The sequence below is a fragment of the Bombina bombina genome, chromosome 4, assembly GCF_027579735.1.
Source record: "Bombina bombina isolate aBomBom1 chromosome 4, aBomBom1.pri, whole genome shotgun sequence".
In the NCBI taxonomy this organism is placed as follows: domain Eukaryota; kingdom Metazoa; phylum Chordata; class Amphibia; order Anura; family Bombinatoridae; genus Bombina; species Bombina bombina.
In genome coordinates, this window is record NC_069502.1 from 768,149,992 (window position 1) to 768,170,039 (window position 20,048).

The 20,048-nt window shown below is 35.4% G+C and overlaps 1 protein-coding gene across 1 annotated transcript in view; it reads right to left on the bottom strand.

Moving 5' to 3' along the window:
- Window positions 1-1,584: 1,584 nt before the first annotated feature.
- The window catches only part of TARBP1 (TAR (HIV-1) RNA binding protein 1), a 454,905-nt gene continuing 436,441 nt past the window's right edge, over window positions 1,585-20,048 (bottom strand). The window contains exon 30 of the mRNA XM_053711098.1: window positions 1,585-1,906. Within this exon, the coding sequence (XP_053567073.1) occupies window positions 1,741-1,906 (166 nt within the window). The 3' untranslated portion in view covers window positions 1,585-1,740. The remainder of the gene's footprint in view (window positions 1,907-20,048) is intronic.

Here is a 20,048-nt window from a genome sequence, read left to right on the forward strand (position 1 = left end):
TTGCGTGTTTAAATCATTATATCGATATTTTCGCCTATGTTCACGCATTGTCTATTTGGCAATCATTTAATAACATCATTTAATAACATTAAGTATCTTGCATACTATCTTACATATATTGTGACTATATACTTTTTTCCATGTGAACACTTTAAGTGTCCCATATTGCTGCTTCTCTGTTCCCTCTATCCATTTGCTGATTTTCCAGTTTCTTTCTTCTCTTCTTTTCCGTTTTCTCTTTACTTATACATCATATATGTTTGCTTTCTTTTACCTACCCCCTTGCTCTAAAATATATTCTGACATGTATAGGGTTAACTTTTATGTTCATGCTAAATGTGTTGAAATGGGCGTTTGTTGTTTTTTCTTTGAAAGTGTTTTTAGCCAATTGAATCACTTCACACCTCCTTTTTAAACACTGCACAGGTATAGCACCTTAGGCTATGATTACGGCATTTCGCCGAAACATGTAAGCCACTGGTGCTACGCTCATCTCTCCACTTACTTTCTGGCTGATGTTGTGTCTGTGTGAGCTGTGTCTCACTTCAACTTTTAAAAGAATCGAATAAAAGAATTTGTTTTATTATAACCTGGGACTCCATCCTTCTTCTTCTGTGATGATTTGACCAGCTTTCGAGTCCAGGCTAACACTCCTCATAACCGCTGGGCCGGGTGAATATACAGTTTGCCTACATACACACCCCCTCCTGACGTCACGCGGTGACGTTCATTGAGCTGCAGACCGGGTTTTGCATAGAGGCGGAAGCAAGAGAAGTCGGCAGACACGCTGCCATCGGATATCGTTCCGTATATATACAGGATTTCTCCCTTCAGTGCACAAGGTACACCTCTCATATTGGCTCACTTGTACTGTTTTTTTGGGGGGGTGTTCATCGACCTAAGTCCCGGTGCCTGGCTTGGCAATCTCTGTCTACACATGGTCAAAGTACAACTACTTTTCCTTGCCTTTGCCACTTATAATCTAGCCCTAAGTGTGTAATGGTTGCATTACTGACAGGTTTAAACACATAGGTAAAGATTAGTGCAGGAGCCACAAGCATTGCAGATTCCCTTCAGGACATGGCCAGTAATGGGCTGTGTTTTGCATGGGAGCTGCGAAAGGTTCGTTGATGTCAAATACATTGTAAGCTAGGATCAGTAGGGCAAAGATCACATACTCTAAAACAAAAAGAAGGATATGCTCTCTTTAATTAGAGTATCCCTTTAATGTTACTTTGTGTGTTTCATTTGAATGATACATAATACACTACTTAATATTTCAACATGTAAGCTTGACTAAGATACTTTACTCAAGCCTGGTAGAAACTGTGATTTCAAATGCATTGCTGTACTATGATATACTCTCACTGCTAATGGACAGTTGTCTGTTTGCATTTCTTTAAAATACATATTGTTCTCAATAGATTAAATATATAATTTAGACAATCACTTTATATCTGGAGATGTTGGCAAGTGCACTAATGATTCCTGTTTGAAAAGGAAGGTTTGAAAAACTTCTGAAAAAATGTATATATACTTTTGAGAATTTATATATATATGTAGAGTAATCTGACAAATTGCAGATGCCTTTATTGAAATCTTTATTGTAGAAAAATGCTAATGTTTGAAATAAAAGTTAAAAATACATCGGCACATTGGTCAACTAAGATGTGTTAAGTAGAAAATGTCATAATAAAAGCAGCAGCAGAGGCAATCTGTAGCACGCTTAGCCAAAACTGGCTATTTTCCATCTTTTTGTTTCGTGATGTGTTGTCTTGTGTATTCCCAAATCAGGACAGCACCACTCACATGGACGTTTAGTGATCGGATGATACCTTGTTGTGGAATTTCAACGCAAACATCTAGATGCTGGATCAGGTTAGCAGGGATTCCTTCACGCTCATTTCTAAGGTAAAGTGAGCAGAACATTAGGTTAGAACTGTGCAATGATACCTTTAATGCCTTAAAGGGACATAAGCTAAATCGCTTGAAAGTGATGCAGCATAGCTGTAAAAAGATGACAAGAAAATATCACCTGAACATCTCTCTGTAAAAAGGGAAGATATTTTACCTCAAAATTTCTTCTGCTCACCAGAGTAAGTACTCTGGTAACTGTTATACTTCAGCTACTGTCCAGCTGAAAGTTGAAAAAAACAATAGTGAATCGGCATCAGCAGTGCTGAGGTAATGATTTGCCTTTGCTGTGATCTCATGAGATTTCATAGAACTTACTTAAACTGAATAGGAAAATAACATGACTGTGCCTGCACATGCCAGATGCACACTTTCTAGCTTGTCCTGGGACAAGTATCCTGATTGGCTGCTAAAAGTCTATTTACAGTGGGGTGTGAAATTTTGAGGTTAAATATCTTTCTTTTTTACATAGAGATGTTTAGGTGATATTTTCTAGTCAGCTTTTACAGCTATGCTGCATCACTTTCATGTGCTTCAAGATTTGGGTTTCATTTCTCTTTTAACCCATTACTGAAGAATATATCATCTCAATTTTCACTTCAGACTCATTTCCCACTATCAAATCCATCGGAATTCCCATGAAAAAGCATTGTATGGCAGCCTAAGTGTTATTTGTTTAATTGCTTCTTTTTCTAAATCATTCAAGTCCATTAGAGAAGTACCCAGTTGAGGGCTAGATTATGAGTGGAGCGCTAACAGTTGAGCACAAGTGATATCTGATTTATCGAGGGTGTTTGCGTGCATCAGAAGTAGTGAGCGTATTACTAATTGAAAGTAAGCAAGTTCGCTCGAGCGCATTTTCATTTAACCAAATTAACAATACATTAAGTACAGTTACACTCATAATAACACTGGCTAATAAAAATTATAAAAAAATTGCAAAAAGTTATAAGAGTTCAAAGATATAAGGACATACACGTGTCTAAATATGTTTATGTATATATATATGTGTGTAGAGATGTATGTGTTTTCTATTGTATAATTACTGTACATATTTAACATTCCAAAGTACTTCACTTACAGGATAATATCCTTTTTATTATTAAATACATATTTCTATATATATGTGTATATACATATACCTGCATATATATTCCTATAGATATATAGGTATAGATATGTATTTTACATGAACAATATCAGATATATATAGAAATATACATTTATTAATACAAAGTACATTATTTTCTATGTGAAGAACAAAGGAATATAAAATATGCATTTTGCGCATCTCGTTTCTCAATTAAGATATTAAAACGATTGGGTTGGAGCACATGAAAACGTAGTATTTTTAAGGTGCGTTAGTGAAATATTACATATAAAATATAAAAAAAAAATCAAAAAATTATTTAACATAGTAAAAATATTTAGATATATTCTATGGATTATTTAAAGTAGCCATTGTTTTTCACTAACAGTTAGACTGTTTCTCTATGTACCTTCCATATAGGTTTCCCCCCGCGTATAGCATTGTATACCCTGCACACATTGTTCCTTCTAATATTTTTGAACAGTGTGCGCAAAAAAAAAATTACCTTTGCAATTCTTGCTTAAAGGGACAGTCTAGACCAAAATAAACTTTCATGATTCAGATAGAGCATGTCATTTTAAACAATTTTCCAATTTACTTTTATCACCAATTTTGCTTTGTTCTCTTGGTATTCTTGGTTGAAAGCTTAACCTAGGAGGTTCATATGCTAATTTCTTAGACCTTGAAGCCCACCTCTTTCAGATTGCATTTTAACAGTTTTTCACCACTAGAGGGTGTTAGTTCACGTATTTCATATAGATAACATTGTGCTTGTGCACGAGAAGTTATCTGGGAGCAGGCACTGATTGGCTAGACTGCAAGTCTGTCAAAAGAACTGAAAAAAGGGGCAGTTTGCAGAGACTTAGATACAAGATAATCACAGAGGTTAAAGTATATTATTATAACTGTGTTGGTTATGCAAAACTGGGGAATGGGTAATAAAGGGATTATCTATATTTTAAAACAATAAAAATTCTGGTGTAGACTGTCCCTTTAAGTGACTAAAATGAGTGCACACATTTGAAGAGGTACAAAATTAGCTATGTACGGAAAAAATGCTAATCACACACAAACACACACTCCTACACTCACTCATATACAAACACATACTAACACACACACTCTTATATACAGGCCGGGTGTCCCATTACAATAATACAAAGAATTTTTATCAGAATTTACGTTTATGAACAAGGCTGTGTGAAGAGTGGATGACATTTAGCCAAACAAAATGTACATATGACGAACAAGAGGAGGTCAACAGCAACCTCCTATTCCTTTCTGCCTAATTGCTTCACAGCTGTTGTTGGGTTAGTAATTGCAACTTAGCCTATCGATGTACCAGGGACCCCCTGCTCTCCCTTTGCAAAATATATCAAATCATGTTGGGGCCTCAAAAACTTTGTTTTAAAAATCTCGGGGTTCCCAAATCCCAGTTTTTGAAGCACTTACATAAATGTTAATATAATGAAGAAAAAAAATGCAATATAGTAAAAAGACATATTTTATATTACATTGAATGCAATATAGTATAAAGGCATATTTTATAATATTACTTTACAGAAAATCAAGTATACGTATTCATTATTTAGACAACTACTTTAATAAAAATTTTTTATAATAATCATAATAATTTTAATATACATTATTTATTTTGTCCCAATTCAAGTCTTCAAATTATCCCATTAGTTTGAAAGTCCACAACCTCCAGACTTAACACTGCTATATTTCACAAAATCATTGTTTGCACACTCTATATTATTCTCAGGCTAATCTTTGCTTTGAAATTTGAATATATCATTCTGTCTAGCATATATTTAGTATTTTAGGTTAGTATGGATATGGATGCTGACCTTCCTTTACACAGCAGAATTAGTTTGTCAATTACTACCTAACGGCTAGATTACGAGTTTTGCGTTATGAGGGGTGCGGTACTAACTTGCACGTTATTGTCACCGCTCACTTTCCTACAGCGCTGGTATTACAGGTTTTTCTAAACCCGGCGTTAAAAGACAAAAAGAGAGCGTAGAGCAAAATTGAGTTCCATACCGCACTCCAATACCAGCACTGCTTAAGTCATCGGTGAGCTGGTTGTACGTGCTCGTGCACGATTTCCCCATAGACATCAATGGGGACAGCTGGCTGGAAAAAAACCTAACACCTGCAAAAAAGCAGCATAAAGCTCCGTAACGCAGCCAAATTGATTCCTATGGGGAAACTAAATTGATGTTTACACCTAACACCCTAACATAAACCCAGAGTCTAAACACCCCTAATCTTACACTTATTAACCCCTAATATGCTGCCCCCAACATTGCCGCCACCTACATTATATTTATTAACCCCTAATCTGCCGCTCCGGACATCGCCGCCACCTACACTATACTTATTAACCCCTAATCTGCTGCCCCAACATCGCCGACACCTACATTATATTTATTAACCCCTAATCTCCCTCCCCCAATGTCGCTGCAACCTTCCTACACTTATTAACCCCTAATCTGCCGCCCCCACTATAACAAACATATTAACCCCTAAACCGCCGCACTCCCGCATCGCAAACACTAGTTAAATATTAACCCCTAATCTGCCGTTCCTAACGTCGCCGCCACTATATTAAATTTATTAACCCCAAACCTAAGTCTAACCCTAACCCTAACACCCCCTATTAACTATTTACTACTAACTACCTAGCTAAAATAAAAAAAAATTTACCTGTGAAATAAAACCTAACCTGTCTTACACTAACACCTAACCTTACACTACAATTAAATAAATTACATTAATTAAATACAATTAGCTAAATTACAAAAAAAACAACACTAAATTACAGAAAATAATAAACAAATGACAAGATCTTTAAACTAATTACACCTAATCTAATAGCCCTATCAAAATAAAAAAGGCCCCCCCAAATAAAAAAAACCCTAGCCTAAACTAAACTACCAATAGCCCTTAAAAGGGCCTTTTTCAGGGCATTGCCCCAAATAAATCAGCTCTTTTACCTGTAAAAAAATACAAACAACCCCCCCAACAGTAAAACCCACCACCCACACAACCAACCCCCCAAATAAAACCCTAACTAAAAAAACCTAAGCTCCCCATTGCCCTGAAAAGGGCATTTGGATAGGCATTGCCCTTAAAAGGGCATTTAGCTCTATTGCGGCCCAAACCCCTAATCTTAAAATAAAACCCTAGTTTTGAAGTGCCGACATCCATCCTCAACAAAGCCGGGAGAAGTCTTCATCCAAGCGGCAAGATGTCCAACGAACCCGGCAGAAGTGGTCCTCCAGACGGGCAGAAGTCTTCAACCCAGACGGCATCTTTTATCTTCATCCTTCCAACGCGGAGCGGCTCCATCATCAAGACATCCGGCACGGAGCATCCTCTTCTTTCGACGTCTTCTTCCCGAATGAATTCTTCATTAAATGACGTCATCCAAGATGGCGTCCCTTAGATTCCCTTAGAATTCTATCAGCCAATCGGAATTAAAGTTGAAAAAATCCTATTGGCTGATGCAATCAGCCAATAGGATTGAGCTCACATTCTATTGGCTGATTGGAACAGCCAATAGAATGCAAGCTCAATCTTATTGGCTGATTGGATCAGCCAATAGGATTTTTTTTAACCTTAATTCCGATTGGCTGATAGAATTCTATCAGCCAATCGGAATCTAAGGGACGCCATCTTGGATGACGTCATTTAAAGGAGAATTCATTTGGGAAGAAGACGTTGAAAGAAGAGGATGCTCCGCGCCGGATGTCTTGAAGATGGAGCTGCTCCACGTCGGAAGGATGAAGACTTCTGCCCGTCTGGAGGACCACTTCTGCCGGCTTCGTTGATTACATCTTACCGCTTGGATGAAGACTTCTCCCGGGTTCGTTGAGGATGGATGTTGGCTCTTCAAAACTGTAAGTGGATCTTCAGGGGGTTAGTGTTAGGATTTTTGAAGGTTGTATTGGGTGGGTTTTATTTTTAGATTAGGGGTTTGGGCCGCAATAGAGCTAAATGCCCTTTTAAGGGCAATGTCCATCCAAATGCCCTTTTCAGGGCAATGGGGAGCTTAGGTTTTTTTAGTTAGGGTTTTGTTTGGGGGGTTGGTTATGTGGGTGGTGGGTTTTACTGTTGGGGGGTTGTTTGTATTTTTTTTTTTTTTACAGGTAAAAGAGCTGATTTCTTTGGGGCAATGCCCCGCAAAAGGCCCTTTTAAGGGCTATTGGTAGTTTAGTTTAGGCTAGGGTTTTTTTTTTTTATTGGGGGGGGGGCTTTTTTTATTTTGATAGGGCTATTAGATTAGGTGTAATTAGTTTAAAGATCTTGTAATTTGTTTTTTATTTTCTGTAATTTAGTGTTTTTTTTTGTAATTTAGCTAATTGTATTGCATTTAGTTAATTGTATTTAATTTAGGGAATTTATTTAATTGTAGGGTTAGGTTAGGTGTTAGTGTAAGACATGTTAGGTTTTATTTTACAGGTCAATTTGTATTTATTTTAGCTAGGTAGTTATTAAATAGTTAACTATTTAGTAACTATTCTGCCTACTTAAAATAAATACAAACTTGCCTGTAAAATAAAAATAAAACCTAAGCTAGCTACAATGTAACTATTAGTTATATTGTAGCTAGCTTAGGGTTTATTTTACAGTATTTAGTTTTAAATAGGAATTATTTAGTTATTAATATAGTAGGTTTTATTTAGATTTCTTTTAATTATATTTAAGTTAAGGGGTGTTAGGGTTAGACTTAGATTTAGGGGTTAATAAATTTAGTATAGTGGCGGCAACGTTGGGGGCGGCAGATTAGCAGGGGTTAATAAATGTAGATAGGTGGAGGCGATGTTAGGGACAGCAGATTAGGGGGGTTAATAATATTTAACTAATGTTTGCGAGGCGGGAGTGCGGCGGTTTAGGGGTTAATATGTTTATTATTGTGGTGGCGATGTCCGGAGCGGCAGATTAGGGGTTAATAATTTTATTTTAGTGTTTGCAATGCGGGAGGGCCTCGGTTTAGGGGTTAATAGGTAGTTTATGTTTAGTTTAGTTATGAGTTTTATGCTACAGCTTTGTAGCGTAAAACTCATAACTACTGACTTTAAAATGCGGTACGAATCTTGACGGGATAGGCTGTACCACTCACTTTTTGGCCTCCCAGGACAACCTCGTAATACCGGCGCTATGGAAGTCCCATTGAAAAATGACTATACGCAATTTGCGTAAGTTGATTTGCGGTAAGACCAAAAAAGTGTTCGGGACAGCTGTACCTACAAGACTTGTAATGGCAGCGGTAGTGAAAAAGCAGCGTTATGAGCCTTAACGCTGCTTTTTACTCATAACGCATAACTCGTAATTTAGCCGTGAGTCTACTCCACCAGGTGACAGAATGTGTTTAACCATGGTATGAAAAAAATCCTTAGTGCTAAATTAACTCACTCTTAACTATGTATTTTTCTGTGTAGATGGCCACATTTTTATCAAGAGAGTTCCTGTTTCCTCTCTTATTTTGTAGGATACATTAAACAGAGATTGTTGTGTTGCTTTCAGATTCCCTACATAGTGGCTGTTATATCATTCCCCATATTGTAGCCACATTGAAGTTCAAAATTTCAATATGAGTGGATCCATTTCTTTCATGTAATTGGCAAGAGTCCATGAGCTAGTGACGTATGGGATATACAATCCTACCAGGAGGGGCAAAGTTTCCCAAACCTCAAAATGCCTATAAATACACCTCTCACCACACCCACAATTCAGTTTTACAAACTTTGCCTCCTATGGAGGTGATTAAGTAAGTTTGTGCTAAGATTTCTACGTTGATATGCGCTTCTCAGCATTTTTGAAGCCCGATTCCTCTCAGAGTACAGTGAAGGTCAGAGGGACGTGAAGGGAGTATCACCTATTGAATGCAATGGTTTTCCTCAAGTGGATCTATTTCATAGGTTCTCTGTTATCAGTCGTAGAGATTCATCTCCTACCTCCCTTTTCAGATCGACAATATACTCTCATATTCCATTACCTCTACTGATAACCGTTTCAGTACTGGTTTAGCTACTTGCTATATGTGGATGGGTGTCTTTGGTAAATATGTTTTCATTTACTTAAAGGGACATAATACTCATATGCTAAACCACTTGAAACTGATGCAGTATAACTGTAACAAGCTGACAGGAAAATATCACCTGAGCATCTCTATGTAAAAAAGGAAGATATTTTACCTCACAATCTCCTCAGCTCAGCAGAGTAAGTTCTGTGTAAAAAGTTATACTCAGCTGCTGCTCAGCTGCAGGTAAAAAAACAATAAAAATGAAGAAATGAACAGCAGCCAATCAGCATCAGCAGTGCTGAAGTCATGAACTCTTACTGTGATCTCATGAAATTTGACTTAACTCTCATGAGATTTCATAGTAAGCTTCCTTTACCTGATTGGTGAAATAATATGAGAGTTCACGAGGCTCATCCCCTAAGCTGTCCCAGGACAGACATACTAATATGCTGCTTAGAAATCCTTTACAATGGGATGTGGCTACTGAGGAACTTTTGAGGTAAAATATCTTTCTTTTTTACATAGAGATGTTCAGGTGATATTTTCTAGTCAGCTTTTTACAGCTATACTGCATCACTTTCAAGTGTTTAAACATTTGGGTATTATGGCCCTTTAAGACACTCTCAGCTATGGTTTAGCACTTTATGTATTCATATAAGGTTCTAAATATATGTATTGTACTTATATTTGCCATGAGTCAGGTTTCAGTATATTTCCTTTTGCAGACTATCAGTTTCATATCTGGGAAATGCATTTTTTTAGGAAAATGTATTTCTTACCTGGGGTTGTTAGCACCAAAAAATTTTCTCTGTTTGTGCGTCATTCTTGGCGCCAAATATTTTCATAATTTAAACCCCATTCCTATGTGCCTCTTGCCTTTTTTTCTCTATCAGAGGGCTATGCTGTTGCATTTTTTTCCCATTCCTGAAACTGCCATATAAGGAAATTGATCAATGTGCTTTATATGTTGTTTTTTCTCTTACATTTTGCAAGATGTGTCAAGTCTCAGAAAACACTGTTGGAATCCTGCTGACTGATAACAGTTCTACCAAAGCTAAGTAGATTTATTGTAATCTTATGGAGATTATATCTCCAGCTGTGGTTTGTAATAAGTTGTCATGATAAACTTTTACATGCAGAGTATGTGTCCATCAGTAATAATACATTGCCTGTTGCTGTTCTTTTGACATCTAATGTATACCTGTGAATTTATAAGAATTTTTTGCTGATTCTATTCAGAAGGCTTTGTCTGCCATCCTGCCTTCTAATTAATATAAAGGTCTTTTTCAACTTCTCATAAGTTGATGAAATTTAAAATGACCGACAACATACTGAATTATCCTCTTCTGATGAGGATCTATCTGATTCAGACGATCCTTCCTCAGATATTGACACTAACAAATCTACTTATTTATTTAAAATAGGAGTACATTCGTTTTTTGTTGAAGAAGTGTTGATTATATTGGATATTGAGGAGACTCGTCCTCTTGATTTTAACGCTAGTAATCGTTTAAATTCTGTTTATAAACCTCCTGTGGTTATTTCAGAGTTTTTTTTCAGTTCCTGATGCTATTTCTGATATGATTTCTAAGATATGGAATAGGTCTGGTACTATTCCTTCTTTAAGGTTTAAAAAATTGTATCCTTTTCCAGCAATTAGATTGGAGTTTTGGGAAAAGATCCCCAAAATTGATGGGGCTATCGCTACTCTTGCTAAACGTACTACTATTCCTACGGAAGATAGTATTTCTTGTTAAGATCCTTTAGATAGGAAACTTGAATCTTATCTAAGGAAAGTTTATTTATTTTAAGGTCTTCTTCTTAGGCCTGCAATTTATTTGGCTGATGTTGCAGCTGTTTCAACTTTTTTGGTTGGAAACTTTAGCGCAACAAGTATCGAATCATGATTTGTCTAGCATTGTTAACTTGATTCAACATGCTAATAATTTCATTTGTGATGCCTTTTTTTGTTATCATCAAAATTGACGTTAAATCTCTGTCTTTAGCTATTTTAGCTAAAAGAGCTTTGTGGCTTAAGTCTTGGAATGCTGATATGACTTCTAAGTCCAGATTGCTATTTCTTTCCTTCCAAGGTAATAATTTATTTGGTTCAGTTGGATTCAATATTTTCAACTGTCACTGGGGGAAAGGGAGTTTTTTTGCCTCAAGATAAGATCTGAGGGTAAATTTAAAGCTTCTAACCGTTTTTTGTTCTTAAATAAGGAACAGAAACCTAATTCTTCCCCAAGGAATCTGTTTCCAATTGGAAGCTTTCTTCAAATTGGAATAAATCCAAGCCATTTAAGAGATCAAAGCCAGCCCCTAACTCTGGATGAAGGTGCGGCTCTTATTCGAGCGCAGCTGGTAGGGGGCAGATCAAGATTTTTCTAAGATGTTTGGATCAATTCGGTCCAAAATCATTGGATTTAGAATATTGTCTCTCAGGGGTACAGAATAGGATTCAGAGTAAGACCGCCTGTGAGAAGATTTTTTTCTCTCACGCATTCCAGCAGACTCAGTAAAGGATCAGGCTTTCCTGAAGTGTGTTTCAGACCTGGAGTTATCTGGGGTAATCATGCCAGTTCCATTTCAGGAACAGGGTCTGAAGTTTCATTTAAAATTTATTCTTTGTCCCAAAGAAAGTAATTTTATTCAGACCAGTTTTGGATCTAAAATTTTTGAATCGATATGTAAGAGAACCAACTTTTAAAATGGTGAACTATAAGGTCTATTCTGCTTTTTGTTCAGCAAGGGCATTATATGCCCACAATAGACTTACAGGATGCATATCTTCATATTCCGATTCATCTAGATTGATTTAAATTTTCTGAGATTCTCTTTTTTAGACAAGCATTACGAATTTGTTGCTCTTCCTTTTTGGCTTAGTGACAGCTCTAGGAATCTTTTTAAAGGTTCTTGGTGTCCTGCTCTCTGTTATCAGAGAGCGGGGTTGTGCAATGTTTCCTTATTTAGACGATATCTTGGTACTTGCTCAGTCTTTATGTTCTGCAGAATCTAACACGATTCATCTACTGTTGTTTTTTTCAAAGACATGGTTGAAGGATCAATTTACCAAAAAGTTCCTTGATTCCTCAGACAAGGGTCACCTTTTTAGGTTTCCAGAAATATTCAGACAAGAGACAATTTAAATTGGTTTCAGCTTGTCGGAACCTTCAGTCTCTATTATTCCCTTCAGTAGCTATGTGCAAGGAAGTTTGGCATATGTGGCATATGTCAATCATCAGGGTGGGACTCACAGTCCTCAAGCTATGAAAGAAGTATCTTGGATACTTGTTTGGGTGGGATCCAGCTCCTGTCTAATTTCTGCGGTTCATTTCCCAGGTATAGACAATTGGGAAGCGGATTACCTCAGTCGTCAGACTTTACATCTGGGAGAATGGTCTCTCCATCCAGATGTGTTTTCTCAAATTGTTCAGATGTGGGGGCTTCCAGAAATAGATCTGATGGCATCTCATCTAAACAAAAAACTTCCCAGGTACCTGTCCAGGTCCAGGGATCCTCAGGCGGAAGCAGTGGTTGCATTGACACTTCCATGGTGTTATCAGTCTGCTTATATTTTTCCGCCTCTAGTTCTTCTTCCAAGAGTGATCTCCAAAATCATCTTGGAACAATTGTTTGTGTTGCTGGTAGCTCCAGCATGCCTCACAGGTTTTGGTATGCGGATCTTGTTCGGATGTCCAGTTGCTAACCTTGGCCACTTCCATTAAGGCCAGAAAAGGTCCGTTTTTTTCCATCAGGATCTTAAATCATTAAGTTTAAAGGTATGGAAATTGAATGCTTAGTGCTTAGTCATAGAGGTTTCTCTGACTCAGTGATTAATACTATGTTGCAGGCTTGTAAATCTGTTTCTAGAAAGATTTATTATCGAGTTTGGAAGAGTTACATTTCATGGTGTTCTCATAAATTCTCTTGGCATTCTTTTAGAATTCCTACAATTTTAAAGTTTCTTCAGGATGGTTTGAATAAAGGTTTGTCTGCAAGTTCCTTGAGGGACAAATCTCTGCTCTTTCTGTTTTATTTCACAGAAAAGATTGCTAGACTTCCTGATATTCATTGTTTTGTGCAGGCTTTGGTTTGTATCAAGCCTGTCATTAAATCAATCTCTCCTCCTTGGAGTCTTAATTTAGTTTTAAAGGCTTTACAGGCTCCTTTGTTTGAACCTATGCATTCTTTGGTCATTAACTACTTTCTTGGAAAGTGTTGTTTCTTTTGGCCATCTCTTCTGCTAGAAGAGTTTCTGAATTATCCACTCTCTCTTGTAAATCTCCTTTTCTGATTTTTCATCAGGATAAGGTGGTTTTGCGGACTTCATTTAAATTCTTACCTAAGGTTGCGAATTCTAACAACATTAATAGAGAAATTGATGTTCTGTCCTTGTGTCCTAACCCTAGGAATTTTTTTGAGAGATCCTTACATTCTTTGGATGTGGTAAGAGCTTTGAAATATTATGTTGAAGCTACTAAGATTTCAGGAAGACTTCTAGTCTATTTGTTATATTTTTTGGTTCTAGGAAAGGTCAGAAGGCTTCTGCTGTTTCCTTGGATTCGTGGTTAAGCTTTTGATTCATCAAGCTTATTTGGAGTCGGGTCAAGTCCCGCCTCAGAGAATTATAGCTCATTCTACTAGATCAGTCTCCACTTTGTGGGTTTTTAAGAATGAAGCTTCAGTTGATCAGATGTGCAAAGCAGCAACTTGGTCTTCTTTGCATACATTTTCTAATTTCTACCGTTTTGATGTATTTGCTTCTTCAGAAGCAGTTTTTGGTAGAAAAGTTCTTCAGGCAGCTGTTTCAGTTTGATTCTTCTGCTTATGTTTTAAGTTTTTCTTTTCATTTATGAGATTAAATTTATATCTTGGGTTCTGGATTAATTTTTCAGTGAAAAATGGCTGTTTTTATTTTATCCCTCCCTCTCTCTCTTGCGTGGAGTTCCACATCTTGGGTATTGCTATCCCATACGTCACTAGCTCACGGACTCTTGCCAATTACATGAAAGAAAACATAATTTACGTAAGAACTTACCTGATAAATTCATTTCTTTCATATTGGCAAGAGTCCATGAGGCCCACCCTTTTTGTGGTGGTTATGATTTTTTGTATGAAGCACAATTATTTCCACATTTGTTGATGCTTTTTACTCCTTTCTTTATCACCCCACTTCTTGGCTATTCAAAAAACTGAATTGTGGGTGTGGTGAGGGGTGTATTTATAGGCATTTTGAGGTTTGGGAAACTTTGCCCCTCCTGGTAGGATTGTATATCCCATACGTCACTAGCTCATGGACTCTTGCCAATATGAAAGAAATGAATTTATCAGGTAAGTTCTTACATAAATTATGTTTTTGCTACTTTTTGTTAAACACTATATAAAAAGGCTATTAAACAGGTTAATTAATTGGTGTAATTTAGGATGTAAACAGTCTTGCTAAAGGTTCTAGTTAGGAATCAAAAAGTTGACTGGATTAATTTTAAAGACAGTATTGTAAAATGTAAATGTAATGCAAGTCCATAGAGTGCCTTTATGATTAAAGGGACAGTTCACTGTAAAATAGTTGTTCCCTGAATGTGTTCCCCATGACTTGTTATACCAGCTGCAGTGTATAAATGTATGAGAAATTGCAAATTTATGCTTATTTTTACAAAAGAAATAGCTGGATTTGCTCTTTGAAACCACAGCCCCTCAAAATAGGCTTGGCGTGATGACAGATCAGATTTTATTGTTTTATCACTCAAATGCTTCCATTTCTTATCTCTGTCTCTGTACAATACTTAAAAAGAAAAAATGAAAATTAACATTTTAGAGCTTTATCTCTTCGAGCTCCCACAGCGAGTGTAATTTATTTTGCTGGCTGTGTTTTCATAGTTTGTCAATAGCCTATACCTAGGTATAGAGGTAGCGATACTGAAGGCTAAATCAGCTATTTCAAATGCCAATATAAAGGCTAAGGAGATATTTGTAAACAATTTAATACACCCCAGCAGGTAAAATGGATCATTGGGAATAAATTAAAGGAGAGAAAGTTTTTGGGTAAACTGTCCCTTTAATTAAAATTTTTTAATATATATAACACAGTGTATTACTTTTCCACATATATGTATGTCTATTATTATTATCCAAAAAAATCAGTTGTGATTATTAACATGTGAACAGAGCATACACAAAACATTTTAAATTGAAAATAAGCCATTCTAACTGTGAATAAATGTGAAACAAGCTAGGTATTCAAGAGAAGAGGTCAAGGATGTTGAATTTTAAAAGACCAAACATATTAAGAAAAGCATAATTTGTTGGTTTGTAATATCACTGTCAAACTGCCCGCTGGTATAGGGGGGGGTGTTATCCTTTCTTAAATAAATTTTAAAAGATAATGATAAAACAGGTTATTGGAGAGTTTTCTAATTAGAATGTCTTCAAAAGTCCTATAAAAATCCATACTAGGCACTTTCTGACGGTTTGGAATGGAGCACAGAACCTATTTCCACAGAAACACGAAGTCTCATAGAATGATACAATTATGGTCACATATAGCCATCATGACTGATATCCTCCACACTTGCTGCACATTAATATAAATATTTAGATGGGGCTTACAGTAGCTATGTAAAAAGGCCCAACAGACAATATATATTATTATATGATTAGTTTGACATTATATTCACTATGGGTGAGTACATATGGACCAAAAAGTACCATACCACAATATTTTGCTACATTTTTTGTTCTTGAAGCAGTTCGGTAACTAAATATAAATTTATTTCACTCAATTGTACCTTATTGGGTAATAACCAATTATTCTGCTTTTTTTTTTTTAATTATTGTCTGTGATTCTCTTTATTTCTTTTGGCATTTTATCACTTCTGTTTGGAGATACCCAATTCCTGCTTTAGCCCATTAGCTCAGACATTATGACTGATTCACCTGTAGTCATCCTGACCTGCTGGATGATAAATGGTCATACTGAGTGCTAATATCATATTCCTTTCTATTTGTGTTATTACCGTTCTGTTTTTCTTCAACATAATTTGTTTTCAAGTTGTACAGTACAGCAGAATATGCTGATGCTTTATAAATAAAGCTTTGAAAATAGGCCATTTCTCATGAGTTTTATGTGCAAGGTATGCACTTTTATTGCAATATTTCTTGTCTGTTTGTGTATTAGTACCTAAAGGATACTTTGTGGATCTGCCCTGAAATGGTTAACATCAGCATAACTTATTATTGCACTGAAATACAAGTTTCCAAAGAAACACAACATTTATTTTTAGCTTTGATTCATCAAAAAGAGGATATTTTTTTATTTTTTAAAAAGGATTTTTAAAGCTTTTTTTTAAAAAAACAAAACAAAACATTTTCCTGTACACATTTTTGTTTTTATACTTTTGGATCATATCACTGTTCATCAGTAATGCAGTGGGAGATCTGATTATTATCCAATGAGCAATCACATTAAATGAACTTTGTACATAAATTTTCCCATCATGCTTATTTTTTTTGTCTTGAAAAATGTAAGTAAAAGCAGTTTAAATTTAGGTTGAAACGAATACTGCAATATTGATTTTGTACTTCTTGTTACCTTCATCAGTTGTGAAAGACAATTGCTTCTTCTTTGCTAGTGGGAAATACATCTAAGTATGACAAGGAAACTGACAAGGTTTATTTTTTTTAAGGCAGGGACATGAGTTTTGTTATAAAGGTTCTTTTTAAACAAAAAAAACCCCAAAGTCCAAAAATTCTTCCTGTTTCATATATATCTTTATATAGATACACACACAGTATATATATATATATATATATATATATATATATATATATATATATATATATATATATATATATATATATATATATATATATATATATATATAAAAATCAGATCAGGTAATAAGCACTCACTGGATTTAAGCACAGCACACTTTTATAAGGCAGTGACGTTTCGGGGCATTCACCCCTTCTTCAGAAGAAGGGGTGAATGCCCCGAAACATCACTGCCTAATAAAAGTGTGCTGTGCTTAAATCCAGTGAGTGCTTATTACCTGATCTGATTGAATACTACTCTAAGCACCCTGGTCTGTGAGAGTGCACTACTTGGATTCATCATTTTATATATATATATATATATATATATATATATATATATATATATATATATATATATATATATATATATATATATATATATATATATATATACACACACACACACACACACACATATATATATATATATATACACACACACATATATATATATATATATATATATACACGTACGTATATATATATATATATATATATATATATATATAAATAATAAAAAAATATATTTTTACATGTTAAAAAAGGGCTTTTTCTATGCATGATAGAAATTTATAGTGTTTTCTGTCTGTATAAAGTTGTAATATTCAACTATTGAAAATTTTATGTCTCAAAACTACTAAGATTCCATTACTGCTTTGAAATTTAAAGCCAATAATATTTCTAATATTTTTTACACAAGAAAATTTTTTGCACAAAATACAACAATATGAACATTTTAACCTGGATGAAGGTAGAGATAAACGTATGTATTCTTCCACTTGATTGGTAATCGAACATATGCTGCTTGTTAGGAACGGGATGTTTAAATTACATTGCAGTTAATAAATGACTTAAATGAATTTGCAGGCACCTGTACGCTTAAAAATGACTGGAAGTTAAAATTAGATCTCACACAGATGCACATATGTAAGCAACATATGTTTTTTAATGGCATGACTCGGCAGGTTGAGCAATTCTCAATGGGCTACTTAGCACTTTTTATATGTAATTAAATTAAGACTATAATTAAAACAAGGCTGTTAAGTGTTGAGATTTAATACAGATTTAAAACAACAGTATAAGTCACAACAAAAATATAGGAACAGAAGCAAATGGTTTTTATTGTAAAATGAGACAATTTGTATAAAAATTAAATATTTTTGAAGTCTCAAACCTCAAAGCCTACATCATAAAATGTTAAAAGCAATGAATAAGCATTTTTGTGGGGATTTATTTTAAAAAAGGTTGCCTGATATCTCAAGGGATCTGCTTGTGTGAGGATGTTGTAACAATGATTCATTGCAGCTTATAGGGAATACGTGAAAATTAAATTTAGAATAAGAAAAAAACAAACCATAAGTGTACAAGGGACACACATTAGCTATTTTCCCAACTTACAGAAAGAAGCAAATACTGCTACTAATTTATTTTACTCTTTCACACACTCACATTGGTCCGCTCTCCTTATTCTTGTACCCACTCTTTTCTTTCGTAAGGTGGTGAGAGCCCACAAGTTCATTACTTCTGGGATTCAACTCCTGGTCATTAGGAGGTGGCCAGGAGTTGAATCCCAGGAGTAATGGCTCATGGACTCTCACCACCATGAAAAAAATTAATTTATCAGGTAAGCAAACATTTTGTATTCTTTCATAAGGTGGTGAGAGTCCACAAGCCATTCTCCTGGGATTCACCTTCTGGCCACTAGGACTCCTCCTCCTAGTGGCCAGGAGATGAATCCCAGAAGTAACAAATTTGTGACTCACCACCTTAAAAGAAATGAATTTATCATCAGGTAAAAAACATTTAGTTTTTTTCTCCTCTCTTTATTTTTGACTACATACCCACTGACGTCTCAATTTTGTAAAAACAAAATGATTAGTAAGATAATAGAGAGACATAATAAAAATGCATTACAGGTACAAATTCCCTAATCGATAATACAGGAATTCCAAAATCTGGAATTTTTCATTTACTTGTTTTATAGCAAAATTATTAAAAAATCACCACCCCCCCCACTCCTGGTTTTCTATTGGGCTTGGAGTTGCTTCAGCAATTAGGAGCACAGGAGCTAGTCACGTGATTTCAGCAACGGGGAGGAAAGCAACTGCTGCTTAACTCTTTAACAGCTGAGCCATTTCAACCCCTGTGCTGAGCTTTTTTGCAGTTTTTAGAAACTGCTCACATTTATGCCCTACTGTAGGCTATTTTTCAGTGAAAAAAACAACAGACATTAAGTGTATATATATATATATTTTTTTTTTTTTTAAAGACACAACAGATTCAAACTATACCATTATTTTATGTATATATCATAACGTGTAAGAAACCTGGACCAAAAAATGTGGAATGTTTAAAACAACAGTGTGTGTGTTTTATCCCTAAACTCTACAGTAAAAAGAAGGGGTTATCTTCATAAAAAACATAATTTATGTAAGAACTTACCTGATAAATTCATTTCTTTCATATTAACAAGAGTCCATGAGCTAGTGACGTATGGGATATACATTCCTACCAGGAGGGGCAAAGTTTCCCAAACCTTAAAATGCCTATAAATACACCCCTCACCACACCCACAAATCAGTTTAACGAATAGCCAAGAAGTGGGGTGATAAGAAAAAAAGTGCGAAGCATATAAAATAAGGAATTGGAATAATTGTGCTTTATACAAAAAAATCATAACCACCACAAAAAAGGGTGGGCCTCATGGACTCTTGTTAATATGAAAGAAATGAATTTATCAGGTAAGTTCTTACATAAATTATGTTTTCTTTCATGTAATTAACAAGAGTCCATGAGCTAGTGACGTATGGGATAATGACTACCCAAGATGTGGATCTTTCCACACAAGAGTCACTAGAGAGGGAGGGATAAAATAAAGACAGCCAATTCCTGCTGAAAATAATCCACACCCAAAATAAAGTTTAACGAAAAACATAAGCAGAAGATTCAAACTGAAACCGCTGCCTGAAGAACTTTTCTACCAAAAACTGCTTCAGAAGAAGAAAATACATCAAAATGGTAGAATTTAGTAAAAGTATGCAAAGAGGACCAAGTTGCTGCTTTGCAGATCTGGTCAACCGAAGCTTCATTCCTAAACGCCCAGGAAGTAGATACTGACCTAGTAGAATGAGCTGTAATTCTCTGAGGCGGAATTTTACCCGACTCAACATAGGCAAGATGAATTAAAGATTT